The sequence below is a fragment of the Tribolium castaneum genome, chromosome 4 (assembly GCF_031307605.1).
Source record: "Tribolium castaneum strain GA2 chromosome 4, icTriCast1.1, whole genome shotgun sequence".
Classification (NCBI taxonomy): Eukaryota; Metazoa; Arthropoda; class Insecta; order Coleoptera; family Tenebrionidae; genus Tribolium; species Tribolium castaneum.
In genome coordinates, this window is record NC_087397.1 from 1,501,658 (window position 1) to 1,523,771 (window position 22,114).

The 22,114-nt window shown below is 36.0% G+C and overlaps 1 protein-coding gene across 6 annotated transcripts in view; it reads right to left on the reverse strand.

The window, feature by feature from the left end:
- The window catches only part of kn (knot), a 54,350-nt gene that overhangs the window by 15,757 nt on the left and 16,479 nt on the right, over positions 1 to 22,114 (reverse strand). For all 6 annotated transcript variants that reach the window (XM_008192072.3, XM_008192073.3, XM_008192071.3 and 3 more), the window contains exons 4-6: positions 21,682 to 21,737; positions 15,171 to 15,244; positions 13,158 to 13,226 (exon numbers count right to left, since the gene is read on the reverse strand). In XM_008192072.3, coding sequence (XP_008190294.1) covers positions 13,158 to 13,226; positions 15,171 to 15,244; positions 21,682 to 21,737 — 199 coding nt within the window. The remainder of the gene's footprint in view (positions 1 to 13,157; positions 13,227 to 15,170; positions 15,245 to 21,681; positions 21,738 to 22,114) is intronic.

The window sequence follows — 22,114 nt, forward strand, 5'->3', positions numbered from 1 at the left end:
TGCTTTTAAAATTTACCTGATAATTTTAAAGTCTAGCATCATGGTGTTATTTACGGTTCTCGCTGGAGCTCAACGGATAATTTTTTATCTTGGCACTTTTGCAGAAAAGTTCGAAAACCGCTGCGCAACCGACCGACCAATTCTGTCTCTAAAGTTGTTTCGAGTTAAGTTTGTTATGCTTGTACTTTGAGTTAAGCAAGAGTTCGCCTTGCTTTAACAGCTCCCAGTCTCGTTAGCAACTTAATTTATAAGCGATTCATAATGCGAAAAGTGTCGAGATGAAATTGAGTGAAAGTTTGAGACATCGCGAATACACAACGAATGAAATTTACAACCGTGTAAACTTTATTATTTTACGCCACTCAGCCACTCTTAAGGATGAATAACGATTCCACCTGGCTCACTTCCCGCACAAGATTTTATCCAAGAATTATTCTAATTGAAGATTGAAGCAGCAATTTTTGTTAAACTGGCCCAAAGTGGGATTAAATCCTGCGTCGCGGCGCCATGTTAATAAAGCAAAGTGCTCCTTTTCTGGCCCCCATTTGCTAATTTCGCGGCGACTTCGAATCGAGTGTCTCCCAATATTCCTGCTGCACTGTCTGTAGAAAATTTGGGCAGGAGCTGTGTATGTGTTCGTCTACATGAGCACGTTTTTCGTTTCGTCTGTCTTCCCTCTCCTTCGCTCCAGGTTCCCTAGGGAAGGGCTCCCTCGGGTCGGTATTGACTCTTCTCTCTCCCCTGAGCTGGTCGTCAATACCGCAGGGAGCCAACCGTACCGTGCCGACTCTAGCCGAGCCCCTTGCGTTTGTCTACCCGCAAAACTTCTCTGTTACTCGGTCTGCCTACATATTTACTACCGAGCCACTTAATTAGGCGCTCTTTATGTACCCTGCCTGGTATTCGGGACAAAGTCCGCAGATTTTTCAGAATTAATCAAAACAAATTGCCTTTCTGTTTGCTCAAATTATGCGAAACAACTGTTTGCTTTAGGAGACATGTCGGCCTGAGATGGCACTTTTTCCAGCGCGAATTCCATTTTGCTCAGTACGGGATTCTTGTCACCACGGGATAAATAAGAGTTGCAGCCGCTGATTATTTATGCAACATTAATTCGGCAATTTGTAATCGGGCTGTTTATTTAGCAATTTATTTAAATTCCGAGAGTGTTTTTCAAACAGAGCAAACAGTTTCATTTAATTTACATTTGTTGCGCCGTGTGTGTTTATATGTAATCTGTTACAGATGACTTCATACACAATGAAACATTTGTGTTTATTGCTTTTCGATAATATCCAATAACGCAAATCTCGTAATCGTTTTCATTTAATTTCACAACTGTGTTTCTTATTTGAGTTTTAAAAATTTTGGGATTTGAGTTAGTTGTACCATTCTGGAGGCAAGGGTGTAAATAAATTAGATTTGCCATTGTGCAGTCTGGATATGGCTTGCTGAATTTTTGACGAGCTCAGCTGGCAACGCTTTGCCGTAAGACCTGAAACATGTGATGTCCTGCAGGAGCAGGATGATCGCCTGACTTTGGCTACTTATGTTAACAACAGCAACAAGTACGTAATGCAAGCATTTGTCTGTCCGTGACGCCAGTTAGTACGGCATTGCGTGTCTAACAAACCGACCATCATGGCCTACAACAAATTGATATTACTCTAAATTCGATCAGACAAATTAAGTTAGACGGAAAGGGGATCCTGGTGCTTCGTTTGCTTAAAACAAAACTGTCGTTAGCAAAATCGATAAGGTAAAAACCGATCGTCAAAGAAAAATGATTGGTATCCCGCGCTACATAGACCACCACTTTATAAATCTGTCACAGGAGACAAAATAAAGAGCTTTAAATACAAACAACTACAAACTTTTTACAGCGAAAGCTCAAAAACTGGATTACCGCATTCTGCAAGTCGCCTGATTTATCGTCCAGGAATTTCATAACAATTTCGATTATTGATAAGGACTCGGGCGTGTTAGCCTCGACGGCCATTTGTTGAAAATCCGATCATTAATCGATGTATTTGTCTAGAGATATAATGTGTGTGATGGATGTTATGCCCGTCATACGGCTACGTGCTTCTTGTGGAGCTCGGCCTTCTGTAACATTACTCAATGCCAATAGGTTGATATAAGACGCGAAAGAGGCAGGAAAATCGAGCACATGAAGAAAGTTGCGGATCCGTTCGACTACGAAGACAGAAATAAAAGAATGAAACAGATTGCCCGGGATAAGAAACTTGTCAGTTCCTGTGAACGCGTTCATCCCTGAAAATTAATGTTTGTGGAGTCGGTGACTCCACCCAAATGGGCGCTCTGCTGCAACCGCGCTGGTCACCACCAATTATATTCCGAAAAAATTAACTACTGGAAAATATTCAACTGTGAAAAAGCCGCCTCAAAATGCATCACCGCAATAGATTTTTTGGGGTCAGGTTGGTCGTGATGAATAACGGACGAGACACTTTGCACAAATTTTAGAATTTATTTAGAGTTTATAGGAACTGTATCAGTGGAAGTAAAGTTTTTTTATAGGAAATTAATTGTTTGCAATCTACAATAAGAGCCAAATTTTTAAAATTTACGAACGGGAAAAAGAAATAAAAATTGATGACGGACGGGACACTAAAAAAACTTCACATTTTTATCGTTAAACAATCGGTTTAAAATTCTGTTAACCCAAAAGACTTCTGATTAATTTGTTCATCACGGACGGGACAAAAAAATCTTGTCTAAAAAATTTGTTCAGACAGGTTTTAATTATTAAAGACCTTAACGGTATTAAAATTAGACAGTGGAAACTAAAAATTCTTGGTTTCGTTTAACAACGTAGGAATTAGGAACAGCATTCTATGTTTGCGATAACGGACGGGACAGCAAAAGTCATAAAAATAAAATAGTAATATCACTAATCAATTTATTTACCAATTTCCATTTTTTAAACTACCAAAAGCAAGAAAAATACTCTTCAGAAAATATTCAATAGTTGTAGTACGACGGTATTTTATGTTATTGTCTAAAAGGCATAGTGTGTATATTTTAGAATTCAATAAATTAGTTCAATTCTTAACATTACTAAGGTCATTTTGAAATTTCGGGTTTCTGATTGCATTTTTCCTGGAATGGCTATTTATATAGATTTTTATAAAAAGAGAAGGAAGGCAGTTTGATAATAGAAATGCGCATTTTTATCGATTAATTTCAAAATTGGCGAAATAATTGCTTTTAAAACGCCTTTTAATTTGTGGTGTTTGTTATTTCGTGTGGCAATCGAAGACCATCGTCGAATGACGGCGATCGGGTAATTCGAGTGTGATGGTACCCTGGGGTGTGTTGGTGTCGACTGAGTTGGAGTAGTGTGATTGCGGTCAGAGTGTGACATGAAGTCTGTTTCCGGCTTGCTGTCCACACATGTCATTAAAATTTGATGGACGAGAGAAGCGACGAGCAAAAAGGACCACCTCTTCATAACAGGCCACAATTAGTTGAGAGTATTTATGTTCGGCATCATGGTCGTTTGTAATTGTAGTCGGTAATCAACAGTGCAGGCTCCGCAAATCACTGTTTGTTATTTGACACCGGCGTTAACACTGTACACTATTAAATATTATCTTCACATTAATACGGCCATCTGGCAACATTTACACATCATCACTATTTGATGGAGCAAGCTCTAGATTGTTACTCTGGCCGTTTAGATTATTTAAATTATTTCCATGATTTAAAGCGCACTCAACTTTCAGCCACACACGTCACTCCTGAATCACAGCTCCTAATGCCATATTAAGAGGCGCTAATGTCCACTTGACACTTATGGTTAAATTTAACACAACACCGATCAGTCTAAAACACCATTTTCCCAGAAGGAGAACTGCATTCTACGCCTCGATTTGAAATTACAATCGACTCGATTTGATTTTCTAATAGTTTGTCCATGTGAAACTGATGTATGATTTATATAAATCAGCAGTAACACACATATAAGGCGCTAAAGTGCCATAAAAGCACGCGTCTTCTAAGGAAAGCTCTCGCTTTTTGCAAACCCTCTCTTACAAATAAAATCGGTGCTCCGATTTGTAATCAGCCGATTAAATTATCCCTCATTAGCAAGATTCCCCTAAACGGCAGCAGAAGGTCGGCCGGTCATTGTCATTGTCACTTTAACAACGTACTCGACGAATAAGGAATATTGTCGAGAGTCGCAACAGATGTGTGCCTCGGGACATCCCAGCTAACCTTATACAGTGCAAAATCAGCGCTTTCCAGACCGCCAAAGGCCCTTCGCACCCACAACACACGCATCTAAATGCAAGGCCTGCCCTCAAACTAACTGCATGTATTACGCAGCATTAAATGCCTATCTCCTAAGCTTGAGCTTAATTCTCTCGCCGGATGCGGACCGTTACGACATATTTCGACAAGGAAAACTCATTTGTACACAGTTATTGATACAAATGAGCTTATTTATTGCCACCGTTACGCCCGACACGAGTTCTCTCTTAAACCGGTCCTTAACAGGTGCAGCTTTGGGAAATATTTAGCACTCAATTTGGGGACGCTATCATTCATAAAAGATTCCACTATTTTGACTCATGCCGGAAGCAACGAGACGCCGAATGATATTTTATTTGGCTTTACGACCCACAAACATTAAATTTCCCGAAAGTCACTACATGAAGAGTGTATTTTAATGTAGCCAGAAAAATAAAACACAACTAGAAATTGCCAAGAACTCGGTGTTCACTGACACTTTTGAAAGCACTTGTCTTGAACTTGTTCAAAGTAATTAAGCAAAATTGAAGCACAATATTTAATTCAAATCAAATTTTAATTAGCGATTTGAGTTGTGGAAATGCGAAGCAAATGACAATCTAATTACCTTAGTTGTGTTTAAATTTTTAATTTGCTTTCTACAAATCGGCGACGTTTCTTATTTTGACGTCCTTTGAGCTCTTTAATAAAATATTTGCACTGTATCACGTTTTTTTGGTTGAAATGTTTTTAGTTACTAATTCAATAATCTGTTCATCAGTTCACACTTCTCGGTTCGTTATAACCGGACTCCACTGTACTTTATTAAGTGTGCGAAGTTTAGAGAGATATTTTGTTGATGTATAAGTTTGCCCCACCTAATCAGTTTATAAGGGGACATTCGGTGTTACGAGGCAATAAAAAAGTGAAAAGTTACGACGTATGATTCGTATCTTGGTAATGCAATCTAAATAAAACATCTATGGCCGATGCAAGTGTCTGTATTTTATTCGGGCAGTGAAATGGTAATTTGGATCAATACGACATTAGCGTATGTTTGAGTGAATGGAGCCTAACGCGAATTATGTACGCTGATCAAGTCTAATGGTCCAGTGACACATCAATCTAATCTAAGTAAAACACTCGTCGTCCGGGGCAGCAAACAGATGGAGGCGGTCGCGTTAGCACCCTCTCCCGAATCTCAATCCTGTGACCAGTTGATTGCACTACAAGAAGAACGAGATGAAATGAGACGTAATAGATCCGAGGGGATCGGCCGATTTGTAGCGGAGTAATTTGCAAATTGATTCTCGTGATCGCATTAAATTCAACACATGTCTTGACAAATACGTTAACGAACGTCTAAAAGACAAGATAAACACACAAAAATCTCTTCCATCAAAACAGAGGCAGGTCCCAAGTGGCCGTGCACGTAAGTCCGGTTCTTCCGGAATATCCATGTTGCCAACTCTCGGGTCCTAATCACCCCTTCCCAAAGGAATTCAAACTAGGTCCTTTATAGCTCATTCGACCCTTCGATTTGTGTGATTATTACAATAAATTTGTGTGCGCAGTTTCAGTGTGAATTAAAAGAAGGAGATTGCGTGCTTTCGGCTCGTAGACGCTAAATTTCCGGCCCTCTTAAACAAACAATAGACACTCATTCCGCGTCCTTATCTTGGGCCTTTACACGCAGGAATCGGTCTCTTCTCCCGGCACGGTTTTATACCCGATATGGATAATTACCGGAATATATGCGCCAGCTTCGTGTCATGTTTGTTTACTATGTACTCGTTCCATTTTTAATTTGGTGCTAATTTATGCATCAGTCGCACGAATCTAACTGTGTAAATAATAATAATAAATTTGGTGGTTTGTTGCGTGCGGATAGTTTTTCAAGTGCAGATGGTCGATGTTGCATGTGTCCAGACACGTTCTATAATGTAAAGTGATACTAATTACATGGAAAAGTAATTATGGAACATGGCGATACTTCCATGATAACGAGGATTAATCATTGAACAACCACTTTTCTCAGAAAATGCGACCACCAGGCGCATCGTAATGATTTCACTATCGCACATCTTGAGTTATGCCCGAAAAACCGCTCTCAAGCGACTTCCAGCAAAAATAGTTTTTGGAAATTTGTTGGTGGAAAAAGCGTTCGGTGGGAACAACGCCGCACAATGCAAAATTCAATAGCGCTGGTTTGTTAAACCATATTCCTTTTTTATTTTGGTTAAAGAGTGGAAATGCACTAATTGACTAAAAGTTGGTTCGCGTTTGATGTGTAAAAAAAGTTTTGATGAACTGTCCGTATTTTGAAAATGTCGCACGATAATACCGTTTTAATTAATTGAATAGTTATTTGGAAGCGCGCAATTTGGACGAGTTTCCGAATTAATGGACACGGTCGAATGCACGTCGGAATTTTTGTAATAATTTGCAAATTTCATTCGACAGCATATCTGCATATAAACTCGTCATAACAAGTGCGGTGTCATATCGCCGATGACAATGGACCCACATAATTCAGACTGAAAGCCAACGGTGTGACATTTGTGTGCAATCAAGAGCTGAATAACTCATTCACATCAACATACTCTCAACAAAGCGCATTCTCATCCATCATATCTGCGATGACCGCGACTCTATCGATCCCGACACGCATTTCCAATACCGCGCTAAAGGCGTGTTTAGATCGCGATTTCAGAATTTTACAACGAAAAAAATGGGACATTGAGACGCTTTCCCATAGTCTTCTCCTCACAAAATGAGAATAAACCTGTCGATTTTATGTTTTTAATTTTTGGGCAAATTTCGGCGGTGGGTTTAATTTTGCAATATATTCATGTGTCGGGGATGATGCGTGTATTTCCGGCACGTTCCGGGGAAGATCCGAGAACGTCCTGCAGGAAATATTGTTGGGATTTCTAAAGGTCCTTGTCCGGTTGTCATGGTAACCCACTTGAGAACGTAAATCGGCCGTTCGTAGCCGTTTCTCCCGTTCAGATGGCCATTTCCGAATGCACTTCACACTGCCGCACATGTGGACACAGTCAAGTGTGAAATCACTGTGTTGACATGTCGACAACTTTTGAAATATATATTCAGTTTGAGCAGCGGCCACTCCACGCTGTTTTAAAAACATTCTCATGTTTCAATTTTTTCTTTGAGAATAAATCTTGATGGAAACTTTGTCAGATCCACTTTTATTGTGAGCAAGATGCGTTACAATTGTCCCGTGTTAGTCTCCCCATGTGCCTTCCAATCGAATTCATCATCTTGCCCGGATCCATTACCCGCTTTCAAGCGTCTAGGCGAGACTTGCATCCTGATACTCGCCGGAAATCAGTTTTATCAGATACTTGCGTTCCGGATACGTAGCGGATATTTACAATTGAGATGAGATGATTGGATAATGGCAGGCCTTCCAAATTTACACCCAACATGTTTTATTCACTCCCATTGGAACTTGAAGATAAATGTCTGAACACTTTATTAATATGTGAGAATGTTGAGATTACATAAATAAAATTTTGCAAACTTATAATTGGGTAAATAATTGATCAGAAAATGCAACACAAATCAAACATCTTCGAAGCAGAAAAAATTCATAACTCGAAAAGTAAAAGTCGTAGAGCAAAACGGTTTGTTCTAGTTAATTCAACGGCTCATTTTCTGTATTATACCAATTTTTCACGAGATTTAAAATTTTGAATTTTTTTTGCTAAAATTTCCAGAGTAATACACTTATTCAAAGAGGTGAAAAAAAATTTTTTTTTAAACTAACTCCTGCAAATTTTTATGGACTTCTACATGTCTTAACAACCCACAAATGTTGTTAAAAGTCCACAAAAAGTCCATATGTTCGATTTTTTGAAGTTTGATTTTTTCAATTTTCGTCGCAGTTTTTGTCGGTTTTGGGTACCCGGAACATTTCTCGGGCAATAGCTCCGGAAATATTTGAGATAATCCCATGAAATGTACTATCGTTGAAAAGCTCTTTAAATTATCTATTTTTTTCAAAAAAGATTATTGTTCTACAACTAATAGTTTTCGAGCAAACTGCTGCTAAATGCAAAAATTGGTAAAACTTTAAAAAATTCATAACTAAAAAACTATTGGGAATTTGTCAATTTTCTCGATGCCAATCGATTCCCCGGATCATTTTGCATAGGCTTGGATCAAAACAGTTCTACTTTCTAGAATAGTTTAGCCGTAAATGAGAAAATAAAAAATATTTAAAAAAAGTTAACACCCCCCCCCCCCCTTAAAATCGGCCAATTTTTAAAGTGTCTCAAAATCAAATGAAACCTATTCTATCTTATAGATTTTGATGTGCTCTTTACGATGGAACAAACCGTTTTCTTCTAGCTCTTTTAGTTTGGCCGTAATCGGCGTTTGAAAATTGAAATTTTTTTTGCGAGATATCGCCTTGAGTCTTATGCCATTTTGTAGAGTTTTTTATTCCGGTTGTCCTCCACTTTTCCGTTTCTCAATAACTCTAATAGTTTCGCCGTAATTGGCGCTTGAAAATTGAAAAAAAGTGAAAATGGAAACCTTTTTTTGCGTTTTTCTCGGAAACTATAAGATTTAAAGCAACGAGCAAAAATTTGTCTGATAGTGCTTAATTTTAGCTATTTTTTCGTCTAAACCCGGAGCCGCTCCGGGCAACGGTTCCGGCTACAGAGGCGATCAAAATTTTTCAATAAAAAAATTCATAAAAAAAAACTAAAAGTCGTAGAGCATTGCGGTTTGTTCCATTGAATTCTACGGCTCATTTTACATATTATATCAATTTTTCACAAAAATTAAAAATTTAAAATTTTTTGCCTAAATTTAGGGTAGCCATTTGTCATAGTGAAAAATTATATTCATTAAAAAAATTCATAACTCGAAAACTAAAAGTCGTAGAGCAATGCGGTTTGTTCCATTGAATTCAGCGGCTCATTTTCTGTATTATACCAACTTTTAACAAGATCTAATATTTTAAACTTTTTTGCAAAAAATTAAGATAGGCATTTCCGATAGTGGAAAATTATATTCATTAAAAAAATTCATAACTCAAAAACTAAAAGTCGTAGAGCAATGCGGTTTATTCCATTGAATTAAGCGACTCATTTTCTGTATTATACCAACTTTTCACGAGATTTAAAATTTTCATTTTTTTTGCTCAAATTTCCTGAGTATCACACTTGCTTACCTTCAAAGAAGTGAAAATTTTTTTTTTTAAACTAACTCTTGCAGATTTTTATGGACTTCTACATGTCTTAACAACCCACTAAAGTTGTTAAAAGTCCACAAAAAGTCCAAATGTTCGATTTTTTGATGTTTGATTTTTTAAATTTTCATCGCAATTTTTGTCAATTTCGGGTACCCGGATCATTTAGCGAGTAATAACTCCGAAACTATTAAAGATAACTTTATAAAGTGTATTATTGTTAAAAAGCCCTTTTAATTACCTATTTTTCCCAAAAAAGACCATTGTTCTGCGACCTACAGTTTTCGAAAAAATTGCAAATAAAAGGAAAACAATTGGTAAAATTAAAAAAAAATTGTAACTAAAAAACTATTAAGAATTTATCGATTTTCTCAACGCCAATCGATTCCCCAGATTATTTTACATATGTTAAAGTTAAAATAGTTCCACTTTTTTGAATAGTATTGCCGTAATTTATTTTATTTAAATTCGAAAAATGGTGGATGCGCCGACTTAATTTTCAAAAAATTCATAACTCAAAAACTAAAAGTTGTAGAGCAAAACGGCTTGTTTCAGTAAATTCAGCGGCTTATTTTCTGTGTTATACCAACTTTTCACAATATTTAAAATTTTGTTTTTCTTTGCTAAATATCCTGAGTAATAAATATTACACTTACTTACCTTCAAAAAAGTGAAAAAATTAAATTTGTTTAAAGCTCGTTCTATCATAGTTTTTTGGACTTATATATGTTTTTACAACCCTCTAGACTTGTTAAAAGTCTAACAAAAGTCCATATGTTCAATTTTTTTATGTTTGATTTTTCTAATTATGTTGGGATTTTGGTCGATTCCGGGTACCCAGAACATGAAACAAGCTTATTTGGTTTGCTGCCCCAAACAATTTTATCGCGTAATTTTATGGTGATTTGTTTAATTGTGGCAACTAGTCATCACCACTTTGCATAAGAATTACTACTTTTTTTTTTAATGCTTTCATCTAAAATTGGAAAAGTCTGCGTCAGTGGCTGGAGCATCAGCTAATTCCTGGTTGCAACTCCTCGTTCCAATTCAATACCAATCGAATTAAAATCTTCTAATGGCAATTTCTGGATTGATCGCTCACGATATCGTATAACCGGAGGCAATTTGTGTTAAGCAAAATGGTCTGCGGTGGGCACGTGGCGGCATAATTCGGTCGCGTGCATATGTTTTGTTACATGTGTGCACCCGTCTGTCACTTGTGTATTCGCATGCATCCCTCGCCTCGCTCCTAATATCTAATTCAAACTCATCACAATAATGGAGAGTGAGCGGCCATCCCGTCTCTAATTTCTAAGAAAGACTGTGTCGGGCAATTGCCGAAAATTTCATTTTGTCTCTGAAATTCATCCGCCCCACGTATATATGTTATGTATTTATATTGAATTTTGATTCAATTTGATGCGTGTAACACAATGAAGGCTAATTCCGGAGCCGAGTGCTTGGCACAATGGAGCGGTGTCACCATCAAACGCAATCCCGTCGGGCCAATTTTGTCCCTGCTCAGTGGGAGTCGTGCAAACTTTTTTTCTCTCGGCTGATCTGTGGCCGGTGACAAAGCTCGCCTTGTTTTGCTCCTGCGATTAGCCCGTTCAGTGACTGACGTAATCGGCTAGTTAGATTGACAGAAATCATTGGCTCGGAAAGTGGTCTTAGTTTGGCGACCCCCGAACCTCAAACGACACAAAACGCGAAATCAAAGCGATGGATGAACTAACCGAAAAATTTTCCATCCAGAAACGTAAATCGTTATTTTGGAAACTTTTTCAAAAATCTACCAAGTACATTTTTTATTTCAACGGAAATGTGAACTGTCTTAACGTGGCTAAATATTGAAAATTGTGTTATTTTTGCCTATTTTAACCGTTTTTTGAACCAAACCGGCTATAATTTTACCAAATTTCAAAAAAAAATAACCCGAACTGGACTAAAACTGGTGTTCTTTTTGTTTTATCGAGCTCTTAGCCAGGTTTTTTACTTAAAAAAACTTCAGAAATTTCGGTAAATCGTGCCGAGAACTCACTATAACTTCTAAGTTAAAGATACGAGGGTATTATTTTTACCTTGCTTAGTTTTAAGTAATTTTATTTCCTCTATTTTAAACAATAAAGTGTGTACAAACTCTGTCTACATTGTTAATAAACTCTTTATTACGTATCTCTCAACAAGAGTACACTTTGCGTGTACTAAACAGAAAGAAAGACGTCTATACCTACATATATTTTTGCTTTAAGAAAATTATAAATAAAATAGAAAAATAATAATTAAAGAACAGCCAAATGGATCAATGAATATTTTTTTAGTTAATATTACTCTTTTGTGTCTACAGTAAAATCTCCTATAAGCGGACACCGTCGGTTACATGATTTTTGTCCGCTTATTGGAGGTGTCCTCTTAAGAGAAATAATAATTTATACATAAAAACAAACAAAAAAGAATTTATTAAAGACGTAGCGTGATTATAAGTATTGGTAAAACAGTAATACCTTCTTGAAGAAAAATTATAATTTTCAGTTTAACACTGAAATAAAATATGGATCCGTTATTTTTTCTGCTTCATGAACGTATTTGTAACTAATTTAATGACGCAAGCACGTATGACATGATGTCCGCTTAAAGGAGAGAATCGGAATTACATTGTCCGTTAATGGGAGAGTCCGCTTAAAAGAGAAACAATACCATTTAAATTCATTAGCTCAAAACGGGACCAACAGAAATGTCCGTTTGTCAGGAGAGTCCGCTTATTGGAGAGAGATTTTACTGTACATTAATCGAAAAAGTTTTAGCTGGAATAAATTCTGTAATTTATGAAAATATGATCTACGAGTATTTTTGATTAGTAGGCATTGACGAGCAGAGGCAATTTACAAAGTACGAGATAATTTAATTTTGTGCTCCAGTTTTATCGTGTTTTGTGAGTTATATAAGACCTAATGTAGACTGCTGTGATCCGATTTATATTATGTCATAACATCGAATCGTTTACGAACAATATTATGCAAAATTCATGACCTATAAATTTGTAGACATCAGACTTTTGTCGCATATAAAAATTGAGCGTAACATCACGTCTTGCGCTCAATTTGGAATTAGTTGTCGGATTTTTGCGGATTTTATGGAAGTTAACGATAGTTTGAAGTTTAGGAACAATAACAGATTCTCTGGCAATGTCTTTCAGTTCCGTGACGTTCACGTATCGTAATGCATTGCTTAGAGTATCCTTTGAGAGCTCGCCGCCAATGTCTTGTACGATCATGAAACATGCCGCAAACGCAGTTAGTTTAAAACGTATTCGATTAGAGTGACCGTACGTTAGCAGAGATGTTCGTTAATAGGCAATTGGACTAATTGTCGGTGATAAGGAAAGTGACAGGTCGTTCCCGGTCGACCGGAATATCGCATGACCGCATGCTATGGTCTAGTCAACGAATTGCAGGATCTTGAGGGAGCTTGGCCGCCCATTTGCAACACCGCGATATCCGTCTGCCCACAAGATGTCGTCTTCCCCTTGTCTATCTCGGCTCCCTCGGGACACCATTTTGTAGCTATCCCCTTCCTATCAGCAGTGTACAATTCCGGCTGAGAAAATTGCGATGGACTTTTGACGTGATCGAGTTTTTCTCTTTCAACAACAACGCCAATAGACAAAAAGACTTACCTGTCTATTATCACAGGGTCTGATGGTGTTTCGTTCCTGTTCCCGCAACTCTTCTTGTCGCAGCAACGGCTGGAACAAAAAGCGGGGCAAATGAGTCGGCGGAAGTTTCGGTTCTCTAAATATATAAATTTCCGTAAAGTCGTTTGTCATCTGCAGTAAAACTGCTGAGAAGATTGTTTACATCGGATGAAGTGCTAACATATTTTGATGTGACTTCAACGTCAAATATGTAAGGAAGATGAAAATGCACAATGGTGTGTGCCGAGATTGGCGAATGAGAGCGATGTTTGTTATGGCAAGACAAGGGAATAGGGAAAAGACAGACTCCCGAGGGAGCGGCCCGTCCCACCCCCGCTACCCGCCAGCATTATACAAGACTATAGGGGAAAGATATTTAGGGATTCTCGTGACTACATCATCGAACCAACCACGTCAACTTCTTTACTGAAGAACAAAATTTTACATACTAACACGCAATACAAAAGCTTCCAATATTCGAGACACCTCAGATATTGACAAAGAAAAATACATGCATACAATATTCACACACTCGCTACATGCAGCTGCACCGTCTACAGCTCTATTTTATTTAAACATTCTGTATTTGATCAGGCTCTAGCTACCTGAGGCGTGTACTAATCTATTCCCACAAGAACTTAAACAGCACGCAAATTTGATCGAACTCACTCCTTTCTCTCTCGACAAAAAAATGTAAAATAAAGAAATAACATAAAAAATAACTTGTAATAAATAAATAAACTATAATTTTCTTTCGTTGCACACAGATTGGTTCTTTTCACTCCGTTTTTAGATAACTCATGCTACTTCAAGGAAATTTTCATTAGTTTAAATTTTAATTTCAATTTATCTGTTTTCAAAATATTTTGTTTTTTTACATTTTTGGTTTTGCACTTTTTACTTCAAAAATCGGTAATTCCGCCCTTTTTAGAGCTTTAGAAATCATTTTTAGAAAATCAAAAAAGAAAACCTGCATTTTTCCTTCAGTGTGTTTAAAATTAGAAAAAAAGTTTACAAACTCCAAAATCTTTACGTTATTTTTGAACAACTTCTACAAGCTATAAGTCAATTTTTTAAAATGGAATGCCCCAATTTTTTTCACTAGTTTAAAGAAAATTTAATTCTTCAACCATTTGTATTAGCATTCCTTACACCTATCTGTAATAAGTTATGATGGTTTTCTTTGACATTGCCGGAAATTTTTTACTAGCCACAGATATTTATGGAGTTTGACATAGACATATTTTTTATTATATAAACTGTTAACAGTTAAATATTTTGCATTCCTTTTCATTAATTCCAAATAAATTCATTGAATTTATAACCAATTTACAGTGCAATTAAATTTTAATTCGAGATTAACTTGCCATTTGTTAATACATTTAAATGGCAACTTAATTCGAATTAGTTTAATTTTGAATTAAATCTTGATTTTGCTTTCTGTAATTGACCCTTAGGACCGGTTTACAGAAGCGTCATTATTTAATCCGCATTTAAAAGCGTGATTAACTAATCACGTGACCAAATTAAGGCAATTTGATTGGTCCATTTCAAAAACGAATTAAATTTTAAAGGAGCTTTTTATAAACCGGCCATATGATTTGAAAAACTTTGATTTCTTATATTTTACTCACGTTTCCATGGCAACCTTTACGAAAAGAGCAACGGCTAATAAATTACTCAATGCCAAAAAAAGAAAAAGAAGAAAAAGAATTGTGCTAAATTTTTTTAGAAATTTGAAAACATCAAAGAACATATTTAAACCTTTGCTTCTAAATAAGACACAAAAGATATTAAAATTTTTAAAACCGGTAGAATTACCGATTTTTGAAATCAAAAATAAAAATCCAAAAATTATCAAAAAATTCTAAATATTTCAAAAAAGAGGAAACTTAGGCATAGGAAAAGCCAATAACTCGAGTAATACAAAAATGCCGTAGAAGCACAGCTTATCACTTAAAATAAGAAAGTTGATAATGACTTAAAGACACTCACCTGCACATGATTTCGTGCGTCAGAAGCACTCGGCACATTTCGGGATTTTTGTCTTGTCCCTCGTATACTATGGCCTGTAAATAAAGATAAAATTAGACCACAGTTTAACAATTTTAAGTCACCATAAGGCATTCTTGACCGTCGCTAAATCATTTGGTTAAAAAATTAATTAACCCTTCAAATTTCTCCTGGTGCGTGCCATCCGATGCCACTTCCCATGGTGTGAAAAAAACTCGCATGTTAACTAGATTCAAATTTGTGCAAATGAGAGTGTTTTGTAAAATAATTTTTTCGCATGCGATGTTTGTCCGCTTCAAATAGGATAATAAGAGTCATATGGGGTCCAATGCGTGAGTTTGGTAGTTGTTTTCTAATGGCAAGAGGAGATAAGATCGGATTATGCAGTCGAGTCCCTCCACACCGGTGACGTACTATTGCTAGTCATCAATGAGCATAGAATAACCCTCGAAGCTAGTATAATTACCAGACTTACCCTCGTCCAGACCCGAGTAATCCGGCTATTTCGTGCCCCTTGCAGCAGGACGGGGTGATAGCAACACACATCTATCTGCGCGAGGCTTTGCCTCCCCAGCCATAGGATTAAGGTGCTTTAGGTTAGAGCAGTTGATAGATTTTTGTTTAATTGAATATGTAACGCGCAACCCTCGGCTTTGCTTTGTGCAAGGCTCAACTAAGATTACTGGACATCGAGCAACATGTGTCCGGATAAAGAAACACTAATTCTTCCTAAACAAACGCACTGCTTGCTTTCTTGGCCGCAAAATTCCAATCGGATAATTGTTTTTGGCTCTGCTCATAAATGGTGAGGTTTGTGTTACGAGGTATTTAACAGAGCCATTCGATTGATTGCGAGCGATATATTTTTTACACGTTTTTCGAGGATGCGTCGCTTTGAAAATAAGTTTTATCTAATGGTTGGAAGTTTCGGGGAGCGTCATGGTCGCACACGGACCCATAAAAGAAAAGTAACAGTGGAAACTTTATAAATATTATTTTAATTCCTATGAGTATAATATGTTTGGCACTCCCGGGACCATCCAGAAGAGTCGCACATCTCTGGAGAGTTTTACGCAAAGACCCTAAAGACTTGTTTAAATATTCCCGAGGGAATTACATTTCTTATCGCAGGAGCAAATGTGGACATGCATGTTATCTCTTCTATTTTAATTAATTGTTTTACTTGCATATTCATAAAAGTATATCAATGCTCCCTGGGGAATTACTGAATACAATATAAAAGGGCGCCACTTACAATTATAAACCACACTCGTAATTCATTGATAAGGACCGCTTACATTTAATTCGATCAATAGATACACTGAAAATTATTTCAACTGCTTGCAAAGTAATTAAAACCGATACACAAAACAAGTCCATATATTTATACAGCCTTTCCGTTTTAACGGACGGGACACTTTGCACAATTTTTTTGATTTTATTTTCGGTTTTATTGGATCTTAGTACCAGTCAAATTGTTTGCAACTTACAATTAGAGCCACAATTTTAAAATTTGAAAAACGAGCAGGAGAAAAAATATAAATTGATGACGGACGGGACACGAAAAAAACCTCTATGAGTTCTGGTAATTTAAAAAGCACTCATTCCAACAACTTTTTTTGAAGTAAAAGGTGGAACCTGTTGAAACTTTTGAAACCAGAAAGCCGATGACGGACGGGACAAAAAAATCATGTGTATGAAAATAGCGCTAGAAAATTTATTCAAACTGACTTTAACAATATTAAAATTAAACAGTGAAATTAAAAATTCTTGGTTAAGAAATATGAACAACATTTTATGTTTGCGATAACGGACGGGACAGCAAAAGTATCCTCTCCCAAAAACTTTGTCGCAAAATACATTAAATACAAACCGAATCGTGTATTTTGAAAGAAACTTAACATTACTAAAATCATTTTGAAATTTGAGTGTCAAGTTGTTTTTTACCTGGAATGGCTGTATAGAAAGAAATGTAAAAAATGTGGCTTGAATTTCACCGGTCCGTCCTAAATTTTGAGTAAACCAACATTATTTTTAGTGTATTATTTATGGCCTTTCGGGGCTTGTAAATGCGTTTTAGCAACTGATTAAGTGACACACATGGCTTGTAAAGTAAACAACTCCCAAATGATCTCAACAAAGGAAAATAAGTAATCGAAGAATCCACAAAGGAGGAGTCTACATAAAACGTCTTTGAAACGCTGCTCTCAATCCTCGTAAAATATCTCAAGTGTCGTCAATTAGTAAAATTAGGTTTCATGGTTCTTTAAGGCTAATTAATGTTATTTTAAATTGGTAGATGATGGTGACATTTAGCTGAATGTATCCGTTTCGAAAGTGAGATATTCGAGCGTAATGCATTTTTGTCGTGCTTCAGCATGTAAAAAACAATTTAGTTTTGATAAATGCGCGCCGGTAATTAAGAGCGTAGGTGTGGTAATCAGTTAATTTGATAAAATAAATTGTCGTTATTAAATAAGCGCGCCATTACAATAACGCCGCTCCATAAAAATATTTTATTCGCTGTTGTAGTACATGATATCCGTACAATAAAATTTACATGCGCCTGAATTTATAATAAACGAGATTAACATAGTGCCGGTTCAGTCGGTAATCGTGTAATGCGCGATAAAATTTTAATAGGAGATCGCGAGCTGTCCTGTACGCATTTGGATTAACACCGAAATTCAAAAGTATATATCGATGTTCATACAAATGCATTTTAATAACGCATTAGGATTTTTTGCATGTGTGTGTCGGCCCAAATAGAGTGGCTCATGAAATCTGGATGGCGGAGTTTCGTTGCCGGATATTTTTCCATTTTATATTAAATTATTAACACGGTGATAGATAGACGGGTTGTTCGCGATTATGAAATCTTCACCGAAACACGTCGACAGGAAATTGAATTGAAATGTAGAAATTGATAAACCATGTTAAAAATTACGGTAATGGATCGCGTCAATCGGAAGAGCTTCATCTCTAGGGCTCCATTACCACGCGGTTGCCTCTCGCTGGATAACTCCGATATCAAACCTGGCGTTTTAATGTAATTTTAACGACGCCACAAGTGCATATTTCTGAAACTTTGACGGCAATTAATTTAGAACCGACATTAACGACCGTTTCTGGCTACATCAGCAAAAATCGGAAACACATCAACATCGCTATTTGGAAGCTCAGGAGGACAAAACCTGGCCGCGTGTACTAAATAAGATTTATAAATTCTAATAGAAATCTGAGGCTTATGGTTTATGTAGTGGCAATGTAGCCAATTATCAAGGATTTATTACGGCAGGACTAATTTAGGACAAGGTAGAAGCAGGTGCCTGGATTAATCTAGAATTTACGTAGGTAATTCCTCTCTATTCCACACTATCGTTAATATTTATACGCAAACTACAATACGGTTAGAGCGGCGCATATTCCATTCAAAACATTTTAAATCACGCCCAGCTTAATCTCGCCGAACTTTTTCTATTCTGGCTCAATTTAATTACAAGGAGGGTGCAAGCAATCAACTAATGAGTCGTTGTTAAACTTGGCATGTTGAGGATAAGACGAACCATTTACCTGAGTGGTTAGTGATAGAGATTCAATCTGCATTTTCACCCCCTTAAAATTACTTAGTTAGATTAAAAGTTTTTGCATATGCGGACGATAATTCAAGATTTGCAAGTTAAGTGGACGCCTCATGTGTTTATAGATCGGCTAAACGACTTTCGATAAGGAAGTAATGAGAGTTCAGTATTTCCTGTGTTATCCGCAATGGGGGCTCCGGAGTCGCGTGGCCGACACGTGGACTTGATCGCGCCTGTCCGATATCATCACCGACAAGAGATTAGCGTCGAAACGCCCCCAGCCCACACGATTTAAAACTTACACAATGCATATTCATAAAAGAGGAGCTTTCGTGGAGGGAAGCCACTAATCAAACACAAACGAGCTAAGAACTTAATTTTTTTTGGCATTTTCGAACAAATTTGTTCGATAAAATTCGATCTTTGGTCCAAAAACGTGTTTAAATCCTGATATTTTTTTAGAAATTGGGCGCAATAATTGGGTTTTTGTTAAATAAACGTTTAGAAAAGGTGGATTTTTGGTTATTTTTGACCAAATTTTGTGATTTTTTCCTTCTAGTTAAATAAAAACAAAAAGAAAAACTTGATTTTTAATTTTAAAACTTATTTAATTACTCAGAACTTGCAAAAATAATATTTTTAACATTTTTCTCTTATTTGTTGGCCTATTTAAAAAAAAAAATTGAGTAATAATTGATTTACTTGTTGAATAAATGCTTAGAAAAAGCAAGTTTTTTGTTATTTTTGATCAAATTTGGTGATTTTTGTGTTCTTGTTTAATAGAGGCAGGAAAAAAAGCTTGGTTTTTGGTCTAAAAACGTGTTTGAATTTTCAGAACTTGCAAAAATAATGACATTTTTGACATAATTCTCTCATTTCTTGGCTTATTTTTTCAGAAATTTTGCGTAATGTTTGATTTTTTGCGGAATAAATGCTCAGAAAAGATAAATTTTTGGTTATTTTTGAGCAAATTTGGTAATTTTTTCTTTCTAGTTAAATAAAAACAAGAAGGAAAACTTGATTTTTGGTTTTAAAACGTATGTAATTGCTCAGAACGTACAAAAATAATATTTTTGACAAAGTTCTCTTATTTTTTGGCTTATTTTTTAAGATATTTTGCGTAATAATTGATTTTTTGTTGAATAAATGCTTAGAAAAGGTAAATTTTTGGTTATTTTTGACCAAATTTTGTGATTTTTTTCTTCTAGTTAAATAAAAACAAGAAGGAAAACTTGATTTTTGATTTTAAAACTAATTATTTAGTTTCTCAGAACTTGCAAAAATAATATTTTTGACATTATTCTCTTATTTGTTGACCTATTTTTTAAAAAAATTTTGCGTAATAACTGATTTACTTGTTGAATAAATGCTTACAAAAAGGAACTTTTTGGTTATTTTTGACCAAATTTGGTGATTTTTTTGTTCTAGTTCAATAGAAACAGGAAAAAAGCTTGGTTTTTGGTCTAAAAACGTGTTTAATTTCTCAGAACTTGCAAAAATAATGTTATTTTTGACCTAATTCTGTGGTTTATTGGCTTACTTATTGAGAAATTTTGCGCAATGTTTTTTTTTGTTGAGTAAACGCATAGAAAATGAAGATTTTTGGTTATTTTTGATCAAATTTTGTGATTTCTTTGTTCTAGTTAAATAAAAACAAAAAAAACTTGATTTTTGGTCTTAAAACGTATTTAATTCCTCAGAACTTGCAAAAAGAATGTCATTTTTGACATGATTCTGTCATCTGTTGGCTTATTTTTTCAGAAATTTTGCGTAACGATTGATTTTTTGCTGAATAAATGCTTAGAAAAGGTAAATTTTTGGTTATTTTTGATCAAATTTCGTGATTTTTCCGTTCTGGTTTAATAGAAACAGGAAAAAAGGTTAGGTTTTGGTCTAAAAACGTGTTTAAATCCTCAGAACTTGCAAAATGAATGTCATTTTTGACATGATTTTGCGATTTATTGACCTACTTTTTAAGAATTTTTTGCAATATATTGACTTTTTTGCTAAATAAACGCTTAGAAAAGCTAAATTTTTGGTCACTTTTGATCACATTTAGTGATCTTTTCGTTCTAGGTTAATAAAAACAAGGAAAAAAACTTTATTTTTGGTCTAAAACGTGTTTAAATACTCAGACATTGTAAAAATAATGTTAAAATAATTTTTAAAATAATTTTGTGATTTATTGGCTTACTAATAAACGCTTAGAAAAGATAAATTTTTATTTTTAATTTTTTTTTATTAATAAATAAACACTAAACATTGCTGAAGAAACCGCTCCTTCGTAGGTAAATTACCGAAAAACTTTTAATTGTTCCGTGATTGGCTTAGAAATTCCTTTACTCCCGTGGCATATTAATCAATTTGTGGCCGCCCCCAGTGTTGTAGACAATGTACCGTCAAAATAAAGTTTAAAAAAATCTTGTAATAAAATCTCGTAGAACAATTTTTACACAAGTCAAGTTGATGGAGTGAAAAGGGGAAAGCTTAACGCGTTTAAGTTCTTAAATTTAATTTTAGTCAATCATCTAACTTCAAGATGGTTTGAGGTAAAATTTAATTTCGCGCTCGTCGAATCTACAACGAGAGAGACATATCGGAGTGTGACGAAAGATCCTCCTCCAGTTTGTTTCTTGCTGCATAATTCATTTAATTATTACGCTGTGCGAATTCGAAACTGGGAATGTTTTGCTGATACACCGGTTCGTCTTACCCTCTAGCCAGTGCAAAGTGGTAGAACAACACATTGGCTGCTAATTTCATTTAGACCTCGTTTGTCCGACCTTTTCAGCCTTAATTTCATTAGGTTCTGCTTTGTCGTTTAACACTGCAAGTGCTTACGCCAAGACGGCCAACGATTGTTTTTGCCTCGTTGTAAGTTTTAACACAGAGGAAGCAAAGTTTTTACTCACTTGTTTGGTGACGGAGTCGATGAGTCTCACGTAGATATCCTGCTCTTGTCGCACACCTGAAACAAGAAGATGCCACTGATAAATCGCCAGTAATTAACACTTTACTTGCACTGACTTTTTCAAGCTTCACCGAAATGGAAGTTTATTGAGCGAGTAAAAAGCGCAATGGATTCGCAGAAAGCGCTTTTGGGGGCGAGGTAATGCCACTAAGAGATCTATTTAATTTGCGTATCGCCATGTGTTTGTCCGGGCGCAGGCGAAGCATAAAATTGCTAGTTTGAGGAGTAATTGGCCCAAGCAAATTTGTTAAGATAATTAGTTATTACAGGGCGGTCGGTTGGGAGGGTTGTAAACTAATTATGACTAAGGTTTGTAACAAATTCCGGCAAGTTGTCGGTCTCAGAGGCCCCAAAGTCCGAAGTAGAGACGAAGC